The 23,044-nt window shown below is 37.9% G+C and overlaps 1 protein-coding gene across 5 annotated transcripts; it reads right to left on the bottom strand.

The window, feature by feature from the left end:
* Nucleotides 1-604: 604 nt before the first annotated feature.
* On the bottom strand, nt 605-22,436 carry LOC121740253 (zinc finger protein 14 homolog). 5 transcript variants are annotated; one of them, XM_042132896.1, is made up of 5 exons: nt 22,150-22,436; nt 21,223-21,379; nt 20,695-20,781; nt 18,806-18,976; nt 605-1,952 (listed from the first exon to the last, which is right to left on the bottom strand). In XM_042132896.1, exons 1-5 carry the CDS (start codon nt 22,300-22,302, stop codon nt 847-849), a joined length of 1,674 nt encoding a protein of 557 aa, XP_041988830.1. In that variant the 5' UTR covers nt 22,303-22,436; the 3' UTR covers nt 605-846. The 5 variants fall into 5 exon arrangements, with proteins under 5 accessions (XP_041988830.1, XP_041988829.1, XP_041988827.1 ...); XM_042132895.1 differs by lacking the exon at nt 605-1,952 and adding an exon at nt 2,225-3,459; XM_042132893.1 differs by lacking the exon at nt 605-1,952 and adding an exon at nt 9,554-11,432.
* Between the last annotated feature and the right edge of the window lie 608 nt (nt 22,437-23,044).

Below are 23,044 nucleotides of genomic sequence, written 5' to 3'. Positions count from 1 at the left end.
CCGTTAATATAAGTATTAAGTACTAGTGCGGAATATATCACTTAAATCTATCCTTGCTGAATAGGCTTGATGACTATTTTTTTTTCTTATTGGTAATTGAACGACCCTTAAAAAATAGAAACATCGCTGAAAGAATGACTCTGATAGCTTAAAAATTCACCAAGATATGACAATTCAAACATCTCATAAAATAGACCTGCCCGAAACGCTCCATACAAAGTGCTACGAAAGACTGACGTCACTCTTTCGTAGTTTGTATGCATCGGGAGAGAACTTTGTTCGATAGGTATATTAAATATTGCGTTTATGAAAGTGGTTTTCTAACAAAAGTTGCTTTTAATTGCCAAGTTATCGAATGGTATACAAATATTAAGAAATATAATTGAAAAAAAATCGACTTGATTATCCAACTTTGAAGGCGCATAACAAAAAAAAATACAAATGCTATCGAGCTGAAATTTTGGGAACACTTATTTTTTACCGTGACTTCTTTATTTTATTAACAAAATCCGCTAATCTTTGACCTTGTCATCTCAACTCATCAACTCTGTTCCTGCAAGCAAAGTTACCACGAATAACACGAAAACTTGAACCGGACTACCTAAATTGTACGCGATGAATATTTTTACCGTTTCTAAACTTTAAGGAGGAATACATTCCAAAGCATACCCAACTTCTTCTAAGACAGCAATTTTTCTACTTTACTACTTTTTAAATAAACGATCTAAATAAAATAAAATACTAACTAACGATCTCAATGTTATACGAAAATACTAATTGCCGCGTTCAAAGACGAACACGAGTTTCGCGAGTAGCGAAAGCTTGTAAATATTATGCTTAAATGATTTATTGATGAACATATGGATTGTCATATTGCATCATAGGTGGCTGAGGTGTCTTATGCATTCTCGCGAAATGGGCTCTCATTATTTTCTTTGTCGTAAAGGCCTTGTCGCATCCATCACATTTAAAATTCTTTTCACCGCTGTGTTTGTACATGTGATTCTTCAAACGGTTACTGTTGAAAGCTTTCCATCCGCAAACGCTGCAAACGTGATTTCGAACCTTCAAGTGCGTGTCCCTCAAATGCGTCATCATCATGGATCTGAACACGAAGGTTTTCGGACAGTAAAGACATTTTATCTCCTGTCTGTTCTTGTGCTCGGTGACCATATGTCTGGATCGCTTGTAATGGCTCTGAAACGTCTCGGCGCAGAGCGAACATTTGAATTTTTTATCCAAATCGTGCTGATTCTTCTGATGAGTCTTCAGTTTCGAACGCGACTCGAATTTCTCCCCGCACTCGGGACACAGCAGGCCGCTGTTCTCGTGAACCGCTTTCACGTGCAATCGTAAAAGATATGCGTCTTTAAAATTTTGTCCGCAAACGTCGCACAGTATTGCCGATGCGCCCTTATGGTCCTTGTTCGTGTGGTACAGAAGCGGTCCAAACGAGAAAAAATTTGCACCGCAAGCTAGACAGTTTATTGAAAAATTGTCCAATTTGAAGGCGACCATGCATACGCCGATGTCTTTGTTGTACGCGATGCCGTGTTTGGCTATTAAGTGATCCACTAGGTCGTACAGATCGTTGACACTTTCCGGACACAGTTTACATGACAAATTGGACACATCCACGTACACCACCGGCTCCCAGTAGTTGTTCATCGCCTGCTCCTTTATCTCGTCGCCGGCGTGCACGTGTTGATGGTTCTTCAAATCGTTGCAGTCTTGAAATATATCGTAGCAGTAAAAGCATCGGTAGGAGCTTTTCAACCATCTAAAAGGCATCACCGTCGACCTCACTAACACTTGCAGAACGTTGCTTCTCATAATCTTACGCTTCTCTTTAGGAGTGAGTGCCGGCTTCGGCGGGCAGTCGATTATGGTAGGAGAATCCACGTCGAAGTCAGGAATGCCTCTGGTGACTCTCTGTCTTTCTCTAGTATCTCCTGCAAGTAAAACAGGCTGTCTGTTTACTGTTACCATACTAATTAGAGACGACCGCATTTTCGTGCACACAATAAGCAATCTACAAAAACTGCATGTTCGATTCGTAATTTTTTTTCCCACGGCAATTGTTAAACCCACTAAACCCTACTATGGAATAGTCATCGATATAGTCACTTAAATATTATGGTGATCACCGATCATCAAATAAAACATTTCAGATGCTTATTAATATTTTCTTGTATTGTGTAATAAATACAGTAATAAACTTAAAATGTAAGTATACAAAACATATCTAAACTCGTATTTTTAGTCAATTTAAGCTCTTTTAACTCCTCGACTTCTACCCGATCAGCACGTTATCTAGAATTTGTATACGGTCATTTTTTTTCATCACAGCTTCTATAACATCTTTTGCAGCATCATTTTGTAGATGCGTATTCTTCAAATGAGTCTTCATATTATGCCGATAAGTAAACCCCTTCCCGCATACTGGACATGACCATGGTTTTTTGTCGCTATGTGTCAGGATATGATAATCTAAATGGATCTTTTTTATGAATTTCTTTCCGCAAACGGAGCAGAGAAAATGTCTCCTGTCACCGGTATGCTTCGCCATATGCATTTTTAAATCATACGGTGCAAAGAACTTTTCCGAGCAGACGGAGCACTGCACATTTTTTTCTTTCAAATGCACTCGTTTCACGTGACGCGTAATTAAGCCTTTAGTGGGGTATATTCTAGGGCAGTAGGGGCACTTCACTCGCAGCTCCTCCACTCGATGAACGTTAGCCAAGTGTCGTTTCTTTAGATATACGCTTTTAAATGTTTCCGAACAGAGGGAGCAGTAGGGCGTGTTTTCTCCGTGAACGTTATTTTCGTGGGACATCTTTTGCTGGAGCGTGTTGAAACTTGCGTTACAACTATTGCAATTGTGCCCGCCGTCTTTATGATAGTATCGCTTGTGCATAGCCATCGGTTGCTCGCCCCGGAAGCTCATTCCACAGACGTCGCAAATGTAGTGGTGCGCGAGGTGATCCTGGTTCGCGTGACGCAGGAGAGATTCAAAGGAGGAGAAGACCAGGTTACACATCCCACACGAAGGTCGCTCCCTGTCGAGTTTGAAAGGCAGGAGGCAATTTTGCTCGCTGACATCGTAATCGACGTCGTGAGCTATGATCAAATGTTGTACCAACTCCTCTAGCGAGTTCATGGCTTGCGGACATTGGATGCACATTAAATCCGTTGCATCGATTTTGACGGCGTCTTCTTTCCTCCTGGAGCCTTTGAACCTGTCGCGAATGATGAGCTCCAGGTTGTCCAGTTGGTGAGCCTGGAGAGTATGGTCCCTTAACGTATTCGGATCTTTCGTTTGTCCGAGGCAGAAGAAGCATCTATAATATCCTAGATACCATAAAAATGGTGTAGCGTTGCTGTACTCCAAAACGTATTCGACGTTTCTCTGTTTTATTGACTTTGCTTTATCCACTGTCGAACATAATTTTGCACCTGCAAAGAAATTACCTTTTTTAGTTATTAATAATTGCGTATCTTTCTTCTGTTCTGTTTACAATTAGTTTTCTTCTGCCAACGTGTATCTCTCATACATTTCATAAATTTTTAACTGATGAGTTTTTGATATCATAGACATATTTTTTTATTTAATTATTTTTGTCCTCCGCATTTAATATGCATCCAACGAATAGTGGTGTGAATAAATTCTGTCCACTGCCCAATTGGCGCTAGGACAATTGGAAGTGGCCTCTGAAGTTCGTAGATGAACCAACTCACGCTTGACCGATTTCTTAAATTTCTCAATTTTTTGTTAATCTACAATATATTAGGTAGGGGAAAAAGCTTCTTCGCATTTTATATAAAAATTCAAAAGGTTTTTTTTATAAAGTTTATTTACAATTGACCAAAGTATTATAGGTGCCATTTTGTTCGATAATTTTTTGCCTTTTGTTTGTAGGGACATGATCCCATTGCTATAAATGTGGGGCTTCTGATAAAAAAACTGCGACAAGTGGTTTTGGCAGTCCTCTTGTGATGTGAAGGAATTCTGCAGCGACCGAAACAGGTGGAAATCTGAAGGTGCAATGTCAGGACTTTACGGCGGATGCATTAACACCTCCCAGCCAAACACCCGTAATTTTTGCTGAGTGGCTAAAGATGTGTGAGGTCTAGCGTTATCATGGTGAAAAACCACACCCCTTCTGTTGATTAATTCCGGCCGCGTCAGTTGTTCGCAGTATAGTTCAGAATCGATGGTCTTGCCTGGCGGTAACAGTTCATAATGAATAATGCCATTCCAATCCCACCACACACACAGCATCACCTTCTGGCGAGTTAACCCGGGGTTCGCCAGTCTGTGAAGCCCAGCGTTGCCAGATTTTTTTTGTGCCAAGTCGGGACTTTTGAACTTTTTGAGTGAAAAAGCGGGATTTTTCAGTCAAAAGCGGGACAAAGTAAAAAAGGGTATAAAATCAAAAGTTTTTTGAATTTTTATCTTTTTATTTGCGTTAAAATAACGTTTACGTGACAATATAGACAGCTAAAGTAGCCTTATAAAATCCACTCCTCTACCTCCCACACTCTTATCGTCATAACGCATCTCTCTTTCTCAGCACGCTGCGCGTACGTTCGGGCTTTCCCCAAAAAGCGGGACTGAACCTGTCCCGCGCGGGACAATTAATTTTGATGGAAAAATCGAGGACGTCCCGCCAAAATCGGGACGTCTGGCAACGCTGGTGAAGCCTGACCGGCCTTTGACCACGATCTTTTTCGCACGTTCTTGTCGTACGTGATCCACTTTTCATCACCAGTTATCAGCTTCTTCCAAAATGTTTCGGTTTCATTACATCGTAATTAAGAATCACAAATGATTACACGGTTCATTAGGTTTCTTTCAGTGAGCTCATGAGGCACCCAAATATCGACCTTTTTTGTGTACCTAGCTTTTTTCAAATGCGCCAAAACCGTTTTGTCGTCAATCCCCAGTTCTTCAGCTACATCGTAAGTCGTAAGTACTAATATGCCAATCTTGCTCCACTTTTTCAAAAATCACAGATACTGCATTAGGTCCATAGACATCACAAATTTTTTTCGCGGCTTGTGTTGCATTTTTACCTTTTTTTTAATAAAAATTTAAAATGTATAGAATTTTTCATTAGAATCACTCATTTTAACAATAAGAAAAACAAATGAAAATCTCACATTTAAGTACCTAATTTGAATTTGGAATTGTCTTCTGTAAAATTAAAACTTTTTAATGATACCAAAATCAACCAGATACAATTGGTATAGCCCAAGAGCTGAGCCCAAGAGATTTTATGACAAGTTCATACATACTACATATAATATTACGAAAAGACTTTTTCCCCAACCTACTATAACACACGACCTGTGTGCCAAATTTCATAACTCTAGGACAATAATTGGAAGTGGCCTAGAGGTTTTGATTACCGGTCAGTGAGTGAGTGAGTGCTAAAATTAGCTATTTTTACAGATACAAGTTTTAGGACCTACCGATGATAATTATACTTACATAATATTATGTGATATGAAACTCGGTATACTGATTACTGCTGTGCTAGTATATAATCAAGTAGGTCTAATTTTATGTTTGCACTCGCAAATCGCAAGACACACTGAGCTACACTGCCCTGCTAAGCCCAAAAGCGGTATCTAAAAAAAATACGAAAATTTGATTTTTATGGCATCGGGTAACAAAGAAAATGCGTTCCAAGGAACTAAGTCAAATGGCGGTATCTTTTTTAAAATATATAAAAAATCCTTTTGAAAGTTTTCTCTATCTCAGTTTTGTCAGAAATCTATATTTACTCAAAACTCACTTTCACTGAGATACCGCTTTTGCGCTTAGCAGGGCAGTACAGGGGGTTTAAAAGTGCGTCGAAATGGTTAGTGTAAATAGTGCACGGCATGCACGGGCCTGCTGGAACTTGGCCTGCGCACTTCCGTGCGCTTTGATTATGTCAAGTAGGTGATTGAATGTTATAAGTTTTATGTTATTACTGGCGTAGTGTACGCCGCGCCGGTTTATTTTCTCATTTCTGAAATTGGCAACTCACCAAGAAGCCATGAATATAATATACTAGCTGTCCCGGTGAACTTCGTGTCACTTTAAAACCTTCCCTGGACTTCTACGAATATTTTAAGACTAAAATCAGCCCAATCCGTTCAGCCGTTTTCGAGTTTTAGCGCGATTAACACAATTGAAAATCCATATTTATATATATAGTTTTTTTCTGGACCTAGTTAAAATTTTCCAAGTATCCGGACCCCACCTAAAATTACTTCCCGACCCTGGCTATAGAGTATAAGGACTGTAGAGCTCGTCAAGGCTATAAATGAACGTGACGATAAAAGGAACTCGCTGCCATCATACAAAAACGCCATTTTTTACAGTTCTCCTTTATCAGCAGCGCCACCACGTTCATTGAAAGCCTTGTCGGCGAGTTTTAGAGGCTGGTACACGCCCAGATTTTGTTGTGTGCCGTACGTGGCGACGCATTGATACTATGGCGCACACATACAAGCCGCGCAAGGTGCCTTTGTATGAAGATACTTACTTCCCCTCCTTTTACTGTGGTACTACCTTAATTGTGTGGCCATTTTGGCCATTTAAAACTCTGTTCGCAAGCAACAGCACTCAACTAGTACAAATTTACTAGTAATATTTTATTACGTCAGTATATTAGAAAAAGAAAACCACACAAGTACGTCTTTCTTAGTAAAATATATTAGTAAACTTATTATTAATTGCAATTTTACAAAATATTTTTACACATCAAATTACACAAAGTTAATTTACACAAAATAAATGTCGTAAGCGTCACAACGTTTTTGCCTACAGTAGGTATATTTATCTCTTAAGTTGTCATAATGTATTGTTGTTATTCAAATACACATTTCTGCTAAAAAAATACTTCCTTTCGCTCTTCGACGCTTACATATATTTTGATAGCAAAACAATGAGATGAATATATGCTTTGGTTAAAAATCATGAATAGACTAAATAAGGAGAAATTTGGGCTTGGAAAGAAAATATATTACAAGTTACAACTACCGGCATTAAGGCTGCCTTCACATTATCGCGAGCAGTGCTGCAGCCGCAATACTCGCGACTTACTGTGAAGGCAGTCTAAACTACAATACAATTAGTTGTAGATTTATAATTACTAGCTAGACCGAGCTTTGCTCGGTATTGGATGACAATGACATTTTCTAAATATGATTTCATGAAAATCGTTGGAGCCGATTCCGAGATTCCAATTTTATATATATATATATATATATATATATATATATATATATATATATATATATATATATATATATATATATATATATATATATATATATATATATATATATATATATATATATATATATGTATATACAAGAATTGCTCGTTTAAAGATATAAGATTATACATTTATTATCCAGTACCTAAACAAACAAGCAGCAATACACTATACATCGTAAGTAAATTATTTACTATTAGACTAGGACGAGTCGGCGCATGAGTACCGAAAACTATTCCACCTCAATTTTTTTATGCGATCCTCTTCAAATTGCCCTCCTGATGATATAAATGCATGTTGCCAGGGCGCAACCCGGTGCCATATTGTTTAAACAATTGCAAGGAATTATTATTTTTCAACCGAACAATTTTTTTTTATTATTTATTGAAATACCAATAAAAAAGGTCCTATGACTTTTTACGATAAAATTAATATTTTTAAAGATATGAATTTTTAAAGGTTTGATAAACCCCAAATTTGGGTACTTTCGACCGATGAAAAATATATTTAAAAAAATAATGTCAAAGAAATATATTTTTTTAAATTCTATATACAATAGTTAATAATATTATTAATAGAGATTTCAAAAAATTTCATCTGTTTATATCTTTTTTTATCTTAGCAAAAGTAGACAAAAAATTGTGTTTTTTGTATGGGAGCCCCCCTTAAACAATTACTTTATTTTAATGTTATTATTAATTATTAAAGTACAAATATAATTAAGGATTTCGTGAAATTTTCAAGTGCCTCGCTGTTACTATTATTGATTACGAGCAAAAAAAATAAAAAAAATCACGTTTCTTGTATGGGAGCCCCCCTTAAATATTAACTTTATTTTATTTTTAGTATTTGTTCTTATAGCGGCAACAGACATACACAATCTGTAAAAATGTCAGAATTCTGGCTATAGCGGTTCTTGAGATACAGCCTGGAGACATATAGACAAACAGGCAGACGGACAGACAACGAAGTCTTAGTAAACCCTATTATTAAGACTTCTGAAATTTTCAGATTGTGCTGTTGCCGCTATAACAACAAATACTAACAATAGTATAAAGTATATTATTTAAGGGGGCTCCCACACAAGAAACGTGATTTTTTTGGCCTTTTTTGCTCGTAATCAATAATAGTAAGAGTTAGGCACTTGAAATTTTCATCAAATCTTTAATTGTATTTGTACTTTGATAATTAATAATAAAATTAAAATAAAGTAATTGTTTAAGGGGGTCTCCCATACAAAAACACAATTTTTTGTCTACTTTTGCTAAGATAAAAAAAATATATAAACAATGAAATTTTTTGAAATCTCTATTAACAATATTATCAACTATTGTATATAGAATTTAAAAAAATATATTACTTTGACATTATAATTTTTTTTTATATATTTTTCATCGGTCGAAAGTACCGTAATTTGAGGTTTTTCGAACCTTTAAAAATTAATATCTTTAAAAATATTAACTTTATCGTAAAATGTCATACGACCTTTTTTATTGGTGTTTCAATAAAGAATATAAAAAAAATGTTCGGTTGAAAAGTAACAATTCCTTGCAATTGTTTAAACAATGTTTGTTTAAACAATATGGCACCGGGTTGCGCCCTGGCAACATGCGTTTAAATATATAATCATAAGGGCAATTTGAAGAGGATCGCATAAAAAAATTGAGGTGGAATAGTTTTCGGTACTCATGCGCCGACTCGTGCTAGTCTATATGTATTATTATTAACCCATCAATTCCCAAGGGAAATCCCGGCTGTCACCTACCAATTGAAAATTTAAAAATTTGACGTGTTTATTTGTTACTTTTTTTTTTATTAAAAGTGTCAGCATCACAGGCCGCCTAGACGAGCAATTTTATTGTTAATATCACGTGTTGCGTAATATTATTGACAGTGTAGGGTTGATATTGAACATCGCGCGCCTTGAATCTAATTGTCAAATAAACTGTTCAATAAAATTAAAGCGTGATATTGACAATAAAATTGCTCGTCTAGGGGGCCGGTTAGACAACTACAAACTAAACACACATTAGTATTTATTAATAAGAAATAAGAGTACTGGATATAAAGATATAACAGGCAATATTGCAATGACAAGTAATGTTAAATTACTATCATAGTCAAGTTTACATTTTCTTTTTTTATTTACTATTTATCAGAATATTTACAAATATGAAGTATTTTCGGACCTATACGACCTGCAAACCTTCAAGAAGAGAGCGTATTCCCTCTTGAAAGGCCAGTAACGCACCTGCAGCTCTTCTGATGTTGCGAGTATCCATGGGCGACGGTAGTTGCTTATATAAAATATATACAGAAAAATCTACAACGCGTTATCTTGACCATACTTCTTATGCATCTCCATGTGAGTGCTCAAATTTCTTCGACGCAGGAAAGCTTTGCCGCACACGTCGCAGATAAACGATCGCTGGCCCTGATGTTTCACCATGTGCAACTTCAAATGGTAGTTGTCGAAGAACCTGTCGTTGCAGACCGAGCAGACCACGTCCTTCTCCTTCAAGTGCGTCCGCCGTATGTGATCTTTCATGAAGGAGTTCCTTGTGAATATCTTGTCGCAGTAGCTGCATCTATGCCCGATGTCGTGGGCCTGGATCAGATGCTTCTGTTTGTGGTACTGGCTCGCGAATCGCTCCGGGCATTTCGAACACTTGATATCCTTCTCGTTATGATGTTTAGCCTTGTGCCGTTTTAGGCACGACTGATTTTTTAATTTGGATCCGCAAATTTCGCATTCGTAAGGTCCGGTGTGGACGTGCCCTATGTGCAATTTTAAATTCGTCACCTTCTTGAAACTCTTGCCGCAGAAATCGCAGATAATACAGTTATCGTTGTGGTCCGAGTTGATATGTTTGAGGAGAATACCGAAGTATCGAAAGACTTTCGGGCAGTACGGGCAGGGTATATTGTCCTTTGCCACCTTGAAGAGCTCGAAGCAGCTCGCTATGGACTTATCGTAGGGCGATCGGTGTTCACTGATAATGTGATCTATTAAATTGTCGAAACCTTCCATCGGCAGTCCGCAAACCGTGCAGGACAACGACGATATGTCTATCTTGACGGTGACTCGTTCGCCTTTACATCTGTTCAAGTATTTACTTTTCGACTCGCAGACGGGATGATCCTTTAGCGTATGTTCTCTGAGGTCGTCGAATTCAAAAAACTTTTGTGGACAATAAAAGCAACAGAATGTAGAAGAGGTAAACATAAACGGTACGGCCGTCGACAAGTCTAAAACGGTGTGTATGTTCTTCCTCATTTGCGAAGTATTATGCCTCTTCCTCGGTTGTATTCTGTTGCCACCTGTGCCACTCGGGTTTGTATCGTGCGAGACTTTCACTTGCAATTTCATTTTGCACCTACCGATGTGTTGGTTGAGCTCCTGCTTCGTATGGAACTTTTTAAGGCAATAATGGCAGTATGCACATTTTAGATCACCGTCATCCGGGTGGTCTCGCTCGATATGTTCTTGTAACAGTATACAAGACGGAAAACTAGCGTTGCAAGCTTTACAATCTCTGGGATGGAAGTTATTTTGATGTTTTTTTAACCAAATTCGAGACTCGAACATTTCTGAGCACAGGTCGCAGGAGTAGCCACCGTCGCGGTGGTAAGTACGGAGATGGTTTGATAAACGAATTTTCTTCTTAAAGCCTGCACCACAACTGTCGCAAATAAAATCCTTCGGGGTGTGTAAGGTTTTCATATGATGTAGTAAACTTCTAAAGTCAGTAAATTCCTCATCACAATATCGACAACGGTTATCGAGGAGTCTATACTCCTGAAACAGCATGTCGAAGTCCTTGTCGTACTCGACCTTGTGCTCTGTTATAAGATGATCAATAATTTCTTTGAAGTTTTGAAATGTTTCATCGCAAATTTCGCAATAAATCTCCGATGTATCTAATTTGACTTCTATGTGCCTCCCGTTAATCATTTTCAACGCATTATCGCTCGTTGTGCACATTCCGTGTGATTTTGTGTGTTTCCTGAACTCCTCGTATTCGGCATAAGCCTCGCCGCAGTAAAAGCAAACGTATTGTTTTTTCCATTTAAAAGGGATGATGGACGTGTTGTTGAAGATTATTTGCAAATTTCTCCTTCTCCGTTCAGAACTGTAGATGCCTTGGAATTCATCTGGAACAAATCGTTCTAACTGTCAATCTTCCAAATAGACGGTTTAAAGTAGTAATAGACCTTATAAAATATTTTTGTGTATACGATTTTGTTTATACACATGATTAACATTTTTGTGAAAGTGTATACTGAATAATTTATACGTCTGTGTAGTACTATTTATGTAATGACGACCTAGATTTTATAGAACAATCAGAACTTCTAATCAGCGAGGAAATTGTTATGATGCTTATTCATGTGACCTTTCAAATTCTTTTTCCACCGAAATGGTTTCCCACAAACATCACAACGGAAGACTCGCGTTTCCTGGTGTTTGACCATGTGGTTTTTTAAACGTTTAGCATCATAGAAACTCTTGTCACACATCTCACATTTAACACCTTTCTCTTTCAAATGGATTTTTTCAACGTGGTCCACTAGGAAGTAGTTGCCGGGGAATTGTTTTCCGCAATACTGGCACACGTTCCCGGAGTCGTGCGCGTCTATCATGTGTCTGTTTAAAGCATATCTCGCCGTGAATTTCTCACCGCATACGTTACATTTTATCCTCTTGATGTCATGTTCATTTCCTAAGTGACGTTGCAAAATGTTCTTCGACGAACACTCCAAGTTACACACGTCGCATTTGAAAGTGACCGTTGTCCCGCGACAATTTCTCACGTGAAACCGGAAGCCGGGCGCGCTTCGAAAAGATCTGCCGCAGTGCATGCACAAATGTTTATTTTCCGAGTGCTCCTGAGACATGTGACTCAACAATTTGCCAAAGAACAGATGCTCTTCTTCACAAATCGGACACGGGTATTTATCTTTGATCAATTTGAAGGGTTGCAAATTATTATCGACCGATTTATCGTATCGCGCCTCGTGTTCCGACATCAAATGGTCGATCAAAGAGTCCACGTCCTGCATAGACGTGTGACACAGCTTGCAGGAGATAACGGATGTATCGATTTTGAGAGGGCGTTCCAGCCTGCCCCGCAACGACATACATTTATGATTCACATCACAAACTGGATGTTCGACGACCGTATGTTCTCTTAGATCCAAACTTTCGTTATATTGTTTGCCACAGTAGAAGCACTTAAATCTGTTAGTAAAATATTTAAAAGGGATAATCGTCGACATATTGAAAATACACGCGACGTTACTTCTGATTTCACTCACGGTGTTAGGTTTATCTTGTTGCGGGGTATGATCGTTTTTGATATGTTTCGATAGACCACGATCCGAAAGGAAGACCCGGAAGCAGATATCACACTTCACGATGTGATCCTCCGCGTTGTGTTTTTCCAGAGCATCGAATGTAGAGAAACTAATTGTACACTTAGTGCACACATACTTTGCTCTATGCGGTATATTTACATCCAAATCTATTTTTTTAGAAAATAATTTAGAATCACCACCATCGCTATTACTTCTATCGTTAATTAGACGTTTTTTACAATCATGGCCAATTAATGCATCGATGTTTTTGAATTTGCTACTACAATTTAGACATTTCAAATCGATTAGCCTAAATGGTATTAAATGAGACGTTATATCTTTATTGCAGTCCTTTTTATGTTTAATTTTTAAATGGGTTATAATTGTAGATGAATTTTCAAACGTTTCCTCGCATATTAGGCATTTTATCTCGGAGACGTCTACTTTTACTTTATTATCCTCACATTTAATGATTTTAAGAAACTGATCATTTTCTATACATTTGTGGCTCAACGTGTGGACTTTTATGTCATTGTACACCGTCTGCTCCTCCCCGCAATAGAAGCAACGGTATCTTCCATTATATTCGAACGGTAGTATAGTGGTGCAGGTAAAGAGATTTTGAAGACTACGATGAGTTAATTTATTAGCATCAATTTTGATTTCCGGTCCAAACTTATCTGCAAAGAAAATTTTCTGCTTTATTTTTTATTGTTTTATATGTTCCAATTTATTATATTTAAGGAAGCTTGACAGAAACGTACTTTATAAATATTACAAATAAAAGTTATATTAGAAATATTATGTAAGTTCTTATCGTCGCGAATTGTTATAAGCGCTTCCAAAAACTTGACCGATTTTTATTCTTTTTTCTAGTTCGTTCATAACAGTTTTTGAACTGTCCTAAATGATGCTTATCACCGGTTCGTGAAATAGGGTTATTTTACGCTTACTGGGTGGTGAGAGAAAACGACGAAATTACTAGAATCCTATAACATGCCTGAGACATTATGTAGACTATATAGAACTTGTTGATTAAACTTTAGGGGTCTAATAAAACATGAGAAAATATGTATCAAGGGAAAAAAGGCTATGGGCAGAAGCCACAGTTATAAATTGTGGCTTCTGCCCATAGCCTTGAAACTTGTCAGGGCCAGTTTCACCACTTCCTGATAAGTGCCGAATAGGCTATCCACCACTTAACTTGACAGATGAAGTATGGAGAATCTGTCAAAAAAGTTGTGAATAGCCTATTCGGCATTTTATCAGAAAGTGGTGAAACATGCCCTTAGAGTTTAGACACATAGAGCACATACAGGAAAACTTATAATTCAGAAATCATTCCTTATATAAATAATACTTTAGTAGGTCAAAAACATCTTCTAATATCCTCTTCATATCGCTTGTATCGCCTGTTCATAACGCCTCCGTGGTCCAGTGGTTCCGGAGGTCGTGGGTTCGATTCCCGCGTTGGAAACATGTTATTTTCAAGTTTGGTTAGGGCAATGCAGGCTGATCACCTGATTGCCTGACAAGTAAGATGATCCATGCGTCGGATGGGCATGTAAAAAGCCGGTCCTGCGCCTGATCTGTGTCGGTCGTCCATCCCACTGGGTTAAGAGAGTAAAAGGAATAGAGAATGGTCTTAACGTGTACTGCGCACACACTTGGGCACTATAAAATTACTCCTGTGGCCTTGGTTTCAATGAAATCGGCCACCGTCACCGAGACCGGTGTGGGAGTTTTATTTATATCGCTTGGTCGTGTTTCCCGTGTCTAGCCATGTGACTTCGAAGACTCTTCCTCCAATAGAACCTCTCCCCGCACATTTCACAGTGGAAGTTTTTCTCCCCGCTGTGCTTCACCATGTGCCTCCTAAGGAGGATATTATTGAAAAACTTCATATTGCATATGGAGCACTCCACGTTCTTCTCCTTTAAGTGGGTCCGTCTTATGTGGTCCCTCATGAAGGAGTTGCGGGTGAACAGTTTGCCGCAATAGGTGCACTCATGGCCGGAATTGTGCACCTCGATAAGATGTTTCTGGCGAAGATACTGGGTGGCGAATGTCTCCGAACACTTGGTGCATTTAGCGGCTTTCACCCCGTGGGCCTTCGCCATGTGCATGTATAGTCTCGACGGTATATTGCAGTCGGCGCCGCAGATGTTACACTTGAACCTGCCATCCCTGTGATGTCGCCACACGTGAACTCGCAGATTCTCGTCCCTTCTAAACGTCTGTCCGCAGTAAACGCATATTATGTTGTTGTTCGTGTGCACGTTGTTCATGTGCTTGAGCAGTGTTCCGAAAAATCTGAACACCTCGTTCGGACAGTTCGGGCAAGCCATGTGGTCCTTTATGAGTCTGTAGGGCTGCAGGCAAGTCGTGATAGATCTATCGTAGTTGGCCTGGTGTTTGATCGTCAGGTGATCGAGTAAGGTGTCCAAATCTTTCATCGACTCGAAACAAATCTTGCAAGCGAGAGACGATACGTCTATTTTGACGCAGGCGACCGACTCGCGGCATTTTCGAATGCACTTCGCCTTCGTGTCGCAGGAAGGATGTTCCATGACAGTGTGTTCTCTCATAAGATCGGAGTCGAGAAAGTCTTTGGAGCAATAGAAGCAGTTAAACTTATTTTTGTAAAAGTTAAACGGTATCGCCGTAGACATGTTAATGACGATTACGATGTTTTCTCTGATCTGTTTAACGCTGGGTCGCTTCGCCGCTTCGTAGAGAATATCGGAATCCATAGCACCGTCCTCCTTCTTAACGCCGACATCGAATACAACGTCCTCGCCTTTACACTTTCTCAGGTGCATTTTCAGTCCTTGTTTCGTATGGAAATCTTTGTAGCATACTTCGCATTGGAGACATCCATCGTCGGGGTGCTCTAATTCCATGTGTTTTTGTTTTAACGAGGCCGAGGGTATTTTCAAGCCGCATATGCTGCAAGTCGTCAAATGGCGGTTATCCTTGTGTTTCCTCAGCACATTCAACGACGTGAAGCTTTGGGAGCAAATCTCGCACTCGTACCCTCCCTCTCGGTGGTAATTCTTCATGTGCGAGAACAAATCTCTCCTCTTATTGAACTTCTGCTCGCATTTATCGCACACGAGGCATATTTTCGGATGGTTGGCGTTCACGTGCGACACGAGGTACCCGAAGTACGTGAATTTCTCGCTGCACGTTAAGCAGCTCAAGTCTTCGAGTCTGTACTGCTCGATCGGCATGTCGACGTCCTTATCGTATTTCATGTTATGCTCATTACACAGATGTTCTATTATTTTATCTAATATTGGGAACTGTTCGTTGCAAATCTCACATATAATTTCGGATACGTCGATTTTGATCTCCATATTTTTTCCACCCTTCAAAACTTTTAGGGAATGGTCTTTGGTGGAGCAGGGGCCGTGGGATTTTGTGTGTTTGCGTAGTTCGGTGTAGTCTGAGCTACCTCTGCTGCAATAGAAGCATAGGTACCTCCCGCGCCATTTAAACGGTATTACCGTGGTGTTATTGAATAGTAACTGTAGATTTTTCCGTCTACGCATCGACGAACATTCGCCTTTATTTTTCTGCGTTTTAAAATCTGAAACGAAATTTCCGAACTGTAAATGCACTCTATATCGTCCGAACAGAATTTCATTGAAATATGACTAAGATTTGAAGTATGCGAAACTGGTGTCTAGTCTATACGTTTAACATAGAACTTATTTTATGATTTTTTTTTAAGAATTATGTATTCTGAGTGCAATTGTAATATATTATGTTTTGTAGGGAGCATGACGAAATAAAGTACAATAGACAAACAAAATTGTACCATGGCATACTTAAAAAATCTGTTTTATAAAAAACTTCTAAGGTACATATGCATGTAGTATAAATCAGGTATTTTTTTTAAAAAACAGACTCGGTTTCGAGGATCACAGATGTTAGTTGGTAGCATTTTGACGTTAGCCAACTAAAAACGTCGATGAATAGACAAACGCAATATACGATGCATTTAAGATGGCGTCCCAACATATAAGTATAAAAAAAACTTTTCAGCTTCGTCATTATTTATTGTTGGCAAAGTGGTAATTGTAAAAGAAAAGGTTATATTTAAAAAATGTTAATTGTATGATCATACGTATCTAGTTTTGAGGATGGTGCACTTTCATATGCAACTTGAGGCTCGTGTTTTGTACGAACGCTTGACTGCACTGCGTACAAGCGTAGCGTCTATCGCCGTTGTGTATACGCATATGGTCGCGCAACGTCTGTTTCCTGGCGTACGACTTTTTGCAGATCTCGCAATGATGCGTTCTCTCCCCCAAATGTTTCACCATGTGCTTTTGAACGTGTGTCCTTGTGAAGAACTTTTTTTCACACATGGTACACGAAAAATTCCTCTCCCTAACGTGCACCTCCTTGCAGTGCGCCCACATTTTGCTCGCTACGTGAAAGGGTTTGCTGCACACTGGACAGCTTATGACCGTCAATTTAACGTTATGAACGGAATTGTGGTGCAGTTTCCTCAGCAAATAGTTTTTGAACGTCTCCGAACAGTGGAGGCACTTGATCAGCTTTCTTCTGTTGTGCTGCTGCATTTCGTGGCTCGTTCGTTGAGCGAGCGACTCGAAGGTCTCCGAGCACGAGGCACATTTGAAGTTGGATCCGTGAGAGAGGGCGTGGAACCTCAGACGGTCCTGAGTGAGGAAAGACTTGCCGCAGTGCTCGCAAACATAGAGGCCGAAATGCTCGTTCATGTGCTGGTTCAGTTTGATGAAATACTGAAACGTCTTAGAGCAAACTGCACACTGATACCTGTTTCGGGAAAGTTTGTAGGGCACGACCCCGTATCCGCATGCCTCTTCAAAGTTTTTATTGTGTGTATTTCTAAGATGATCGACGAGCGAGTCTAAATCATCTGCCGCTTTATCGCACAGCTTACAAACACATTCGGATATATCAATTTTGACTTTCTCATCTCTCTTTAGATACGAAACGGCGGACTCGACGTTCGCTTTCTTATGCTCTTTCCCAGAATGTTCCCTCAATACTTCCAGTTCTTTGAATGGTTTGTGGCAGTAAAAACATAGGTAGTCGTGACGATGCCACTTGAAGGGGAACACAGTTGAGGACTCTATGATAGTGACAGCGTTTCGCTTCATGAGTCGGTTACGGTGTGTTGTTGTCATAAAACACTTTGTAACTTTGTGTATGTCTCGGGTTTTCACACCTAAAAATTCAAATGTCTCTGTAGCTCTATGTCACATTATGTTTTTCTTAGGAATATTGTTGTCAATCCCCTCTTTCTTTAAATATTTGCCTCGTCTACAGTGCTTTTATTCTCGCAATTCTTGCTGATGGAATGTATAGAAAAGATGAAATGTGTATATTTATAAACCGTAAATCGTACTAGCCTATTCTCATAGCTGGAACCATATATTTTTGTGTTAAAAAAAATCTAATTTGAATGTTATATCAACATTTTAATTATTATTTATTTATTTTAAGTTCCCAAGAGCGTAGTAATTCATACGTTTTAGCAATTAATAAGCAAATAATTAAAAACCTCTATATAAATTCTTTTTTTTTAGAGCCATAACTAGTAGAGCACTTAAATGTTTATACCTAAAATTTTTGTAATCTTAAAAAAATTCTTATACCAATCTTATAATATAAGCAATAAACTACAGATAAAATATGAAATTGGACTATTTTTTGTTTAAATTTTGGTATGTTAACTATCAAATACTGTATGAAACTAATCAATAATATACAGAAAAGTTATTAATAAATGGCAACACCATTATTTTTTATCATAATAAATTTTATAGTCCAATGTCAAATCTTAAAAAAAAGAACCAGGAGTTAAAATTTTGGTGGTAGATACTGTTAAATTATTATAAGTTTTAACTGCCTCTATTTTTATGTAAAATATTTTTAAGTGCAGGTCCAAAATTGTTAAAAAATTGAACTCCTGGTCAAAGAATAGATTACTAATAAAAATATTTTTGTACACTGAATAGCAAAAATGTTTTGTAATAATCTGATACTCTTAATAATTATTTAACATAAAGATATTTAAATAAGGGCAAAAAGTTACACACCATACTGTGTAGGCTATTCAGTGAATGAATACTTTTATTAGTGAAGGAGTAGAAACATCATTGTCAACCAACCTTTAGATGTCCTTGGTTTATCTTCAAGTTTAGCTTTTTTCGGTGTGGGTTTTTCTTCTTCAGTTAAAGTCTTCTTTGGTCTTCCTCTTTTCTTTTTTACTGCCGACACTGATGCAGTCAAATCAGCATTATCAAGAGGAGTCTCTATTTCTATTTTTTCGGGTAAATCATCTGTAAAATAACATTTCCTACTGTAAGTATACTTTTTGTATGTATACAAATATGTATGGTTGTTATATTTGTATATATACAAATACTAGATGTCCCGCGCGGCTTCGCCCGCGTAAATTAGAAATTTTACAGAATCCGTAGGTACATTTTCCCATAAAAAATATTTCCCCCGTTTTTCCCACATTTTCCTGAGTTTCTTCTGTCGTATTAGTCTTAGAGTAATAATATAATATAACCTTCTCGATAAATGATGAGTCTTACTCGATAAATGATCTATCTAACACTGAGATAAGTTTTTAAATCGGACCTGTAGTTTCTGAGATTGACGCGTTCAAGCAAACATACTCTTCAGGTTTATAATATAATTATCGCTTGACAAACTCGAGTCTCGATCTAAAAGACTATGAAATGGTATAATATGGTAGTGATGATGATGATGATGATGATGATGAATGTAATTTGCATAGTAGCATATGCTTTCTGTTCTTAAAACAACGCCGAAACTCCCAAACTTGTATCTATAAAGAATCAGGAATTCTCTCAGCGCCTTCCGAACCACGGTATACCAGGTATATCTCGGTGCAAAATCTTACTTGTTGGTAGCATATGCTTAGAATACTTCTCACGAAACCGAAGTCACCATATGTTTCCCTATAAGTTTTGAGGAGTTCCCTCGATTACTTATGGATCCTTCATCAGATCACCACTTTTCTGAATATAATACCAAATTGGGATGATACCCTATATACCAAAAGAAAAATTTTGAAAATCGGTTAACAAACGGCGGAGTAATCGTTGAATATAAGAAAACGAACATAACACCTCCCCCATTTTGAAAGTCGGTTAAAATTGTAGCCTATGTGTTATTTATTTAATATTTTAATCAGCACATGAATTGAATAACAAATTTTTTTTCAAATTAATCGTAGCACCATCTGTCAGGACAAACTAAAATTGAAATAGAATAATATTGAATGCGATGATAGCGCCGTCCGCCGGATCTAATGTAAAACATTCCAAAATCAACAACTCCTTATAAATAAGAAATTAATTGAAAAAACATTTTCCAGTAGACCAAACTGTAAATCTAAACCATTCTCGAATCTCCACGAACACACACAAAAAATTTCATCAAAATTGGTCCAGTCGTTTAGGAGGAGTTCAGTCACATACACACGCACACAAGAAATATATATATTAAGATAACAACCATACATATTTGTATACATACAAATATAACAACCATACAAATATAACAACCATACATATTTGTATACATACATATAGGGATTAGTCCCTTGTTCTTTTTTTAAGTATAATAATTCAAGTAACTCAACTTACGTACGCCGAACGCACCGCATTTTGTGTACTATGCGATGCGTTTGACGCGTGTGGCTCGTACGGTGCTGACAAATGTGCAATCAGCTAAATAAAGAACATACAAGACACATCAGTGTTTCCCAACCTTTTTCAGCCACGGACCCTCAGGAAGTCAAGCACGGTTTTCACGGACCCCCTTAATAATAAAAAATGGTCCAGAGATGACACCGCGGACCCCTGGGGGCCAGGGGTCAGCGGACTACAGGTTGGGAAACACTGTTCTACATAATACATATTAATTCTTCAAGCCCCATAAAAACACCGGTGATCGGGACAGCAATAGAATACAATAGCATTTCTTGGAATCCGCGATCAAAGTATTATATGAAAATAAATACCATTATCAAGGTCCAAATCTTCATCAAGATATTCTGTATCCAAGTTGTCTTTGAGTTCTACTTTTACAGGGTCCTTGTACACCAGCACTGAAAGAATTGGTATAATATTAGCCATGCCCATAAACGTGAAACCATGTTGGAGTGATTTTTTAAAGCAGTCTGGATAAATACTGTGCCCACAATATGTACCTAATAAAAGCGGGTGGTCATGGTATTTAATTCGATATTTTAATTTAAAAAGTTGAAATATCAAAATTATGGGGGGGAGGGGTTTGGGGGCCGTAAAAATGGCCAAACCAGGCAGGAGTATTATTTTTTCGGTTTGCTCGCCGATAATAGTTCCCGCTGCGCCCCTAGAGCACGATTCCAACAGTAAAATAGACCTATACATTGCTTTGGGTAATATAATAAGACTGTTTACGGCACTGCTGCAACTATTTTAAAATAGCATCTCAAAATAAAGACAAGCTGCTGGAAGTTCATGGTAATATTATAATAGCATATTGATTTGGTTATGGCAATGCTTACCTGTTTTACTGAATTCCCCTTTGCAAACCATGTTGATAAACTTTTTCTCTGACTCTAGCACTTGCTTCTTAAATTCACAGGCATCCCGTAATCTCGTAATGCAAACTTCACATATTAGCCTATTCGGACCATTAGGGCCATCCACATGCTGCGAAATCTAAAAAGTTGTTTAATTATTACCCTCTTACTAATAAAAAATTATAGACAGCTGCATCGACAGTAGGCAGCTGCTGTAGAAACTGACATACTCTCACATGAAAGTAACAAAATTGTATGATGCAAGTAGCTGTGCCTTAGTAACTGACCAGGCCAGCTCACATCATGACACCCAGACTAGAGATACATTGTCTGTATGTTGACTTAGCTTGTTGTATGTATTATAATAATGTTTTTTCCTTCTCTGTTTAGTAAGAAGTCACTTGACAAGAATATACATAGGATACTTTTTATCCAGGAAAATGTATGGTTTCTGCGCGATAAATTAATTTTGGCGCAACGGAGTTGCGGGCCGGGCGTTATCTAGTACATGAAATTAACAAAAACTCTAGTCTAACTAGGTTTGCCTTCCGTTCGGATTTCCACGGATTTGTCCTAGTTTAAAGGGGATTGTCCGGCCAGGTTTAATCCGGACACTTGTTGTGAGAAATCCACACGGTTTCTTCTTTGATCAAAATCAAGTACGATTTCAACGACTTGAGTCAATAATATTTTTATAAATTTTTGTATAAAAAGAAAGCTGACAGTTTACCAAAAATTGGCAATACAATCTTGAATACTTCTAAGAGGTGTCCGGGGAAACAACCGGGTTTTTTGTGCTTGACCGGCGACGGCAATTTAGGTGATGGTAGCTCTAGGTCTAACAAATTGATAATAATTATTGGCCCCCCTTCTACTATGATTCGAATGAAAATGTTTGTTTTCACTTACACTTATATCAAAGCAATCCAATAACATATCGGCATAAATTTCAGTCTCATTAAACCAAGTGTACTCTGCTCCCAACTCTTTGTAACAACCTTCGGAGAGACAACACCGGCATAAGCCAGGGCTGTCTTTGACTACGGTTTCTTGAAATTCCATCTTCTACAATACACTCGTAAGTATTTAAAATGCGATTTTTCACTTATTATTTAATATTACAACTGTGTATTGACCATTTATCATTTAAATTATATTTAAAAATTCGAGCAAAAATAAAGCCACCAACAGGCGACACCCCGCCATATTGATTAAAAATAATCGGCCAAGTGCGAGTCGGACTCGCGCACGAAGGGTTCCGTACCGTCATAGAGCAAAAATAATTCTGTTTTTTTGCATGGGAGCCCCCCTCAATTTTTTATTTTATTTTAATATTATTATTAATTATTAAAATACACATTCAATTGGAACAAGGATTTTGTGAAAGTTTCAAGTGTCTACTTGTTACTATTATTGAAATCGAGCAAAAAAATCACGTTTGTTTATTGTTGTATGAGAGGCCCCCTTAAATATTTAAATTATTTTGTTTTTAACAGGTATTTGTTGTTATAGCGGCAACAGAAATACACAATCTGTGAAAATTTCAGAAGTCTAGCTATATCGGTTCTTGAGATACAGCCTGCTGACAGACAGACGGACAGACGGATAGACAGACATCGAAGTCTCATGAATTATGAATAGGGTCCCGTTTCACCCTTTGGGTACGGAACCCTAAAAATGGCGTTTCAAATATTAAAATAATAAAAACAAAAGTCTATGGTTCATAATATTTTTTCTATTCTCTCAAGTTTGCCCTCAACTCTCAAGTTGCAACTTGCAGCCGAAAAAAAAAAAATCTGTCTAA

This window comes from Aricia agestis, chromosome 3 (genome assembly GCF_905147365.1).
Source record: "Aricia agestis chromosome 3, ilAriAges1.1, whole genome shotgun sequence".
Lineage (NCBI taxonomy): Eukaryota > Metazoa > Arthropoda > Insecta > Lepidoptera > Lycaenidae > Aricia > Aricia agestis.
This window is presented reverse-complemented; position numbering and strand designations above follow the sequence as displayed.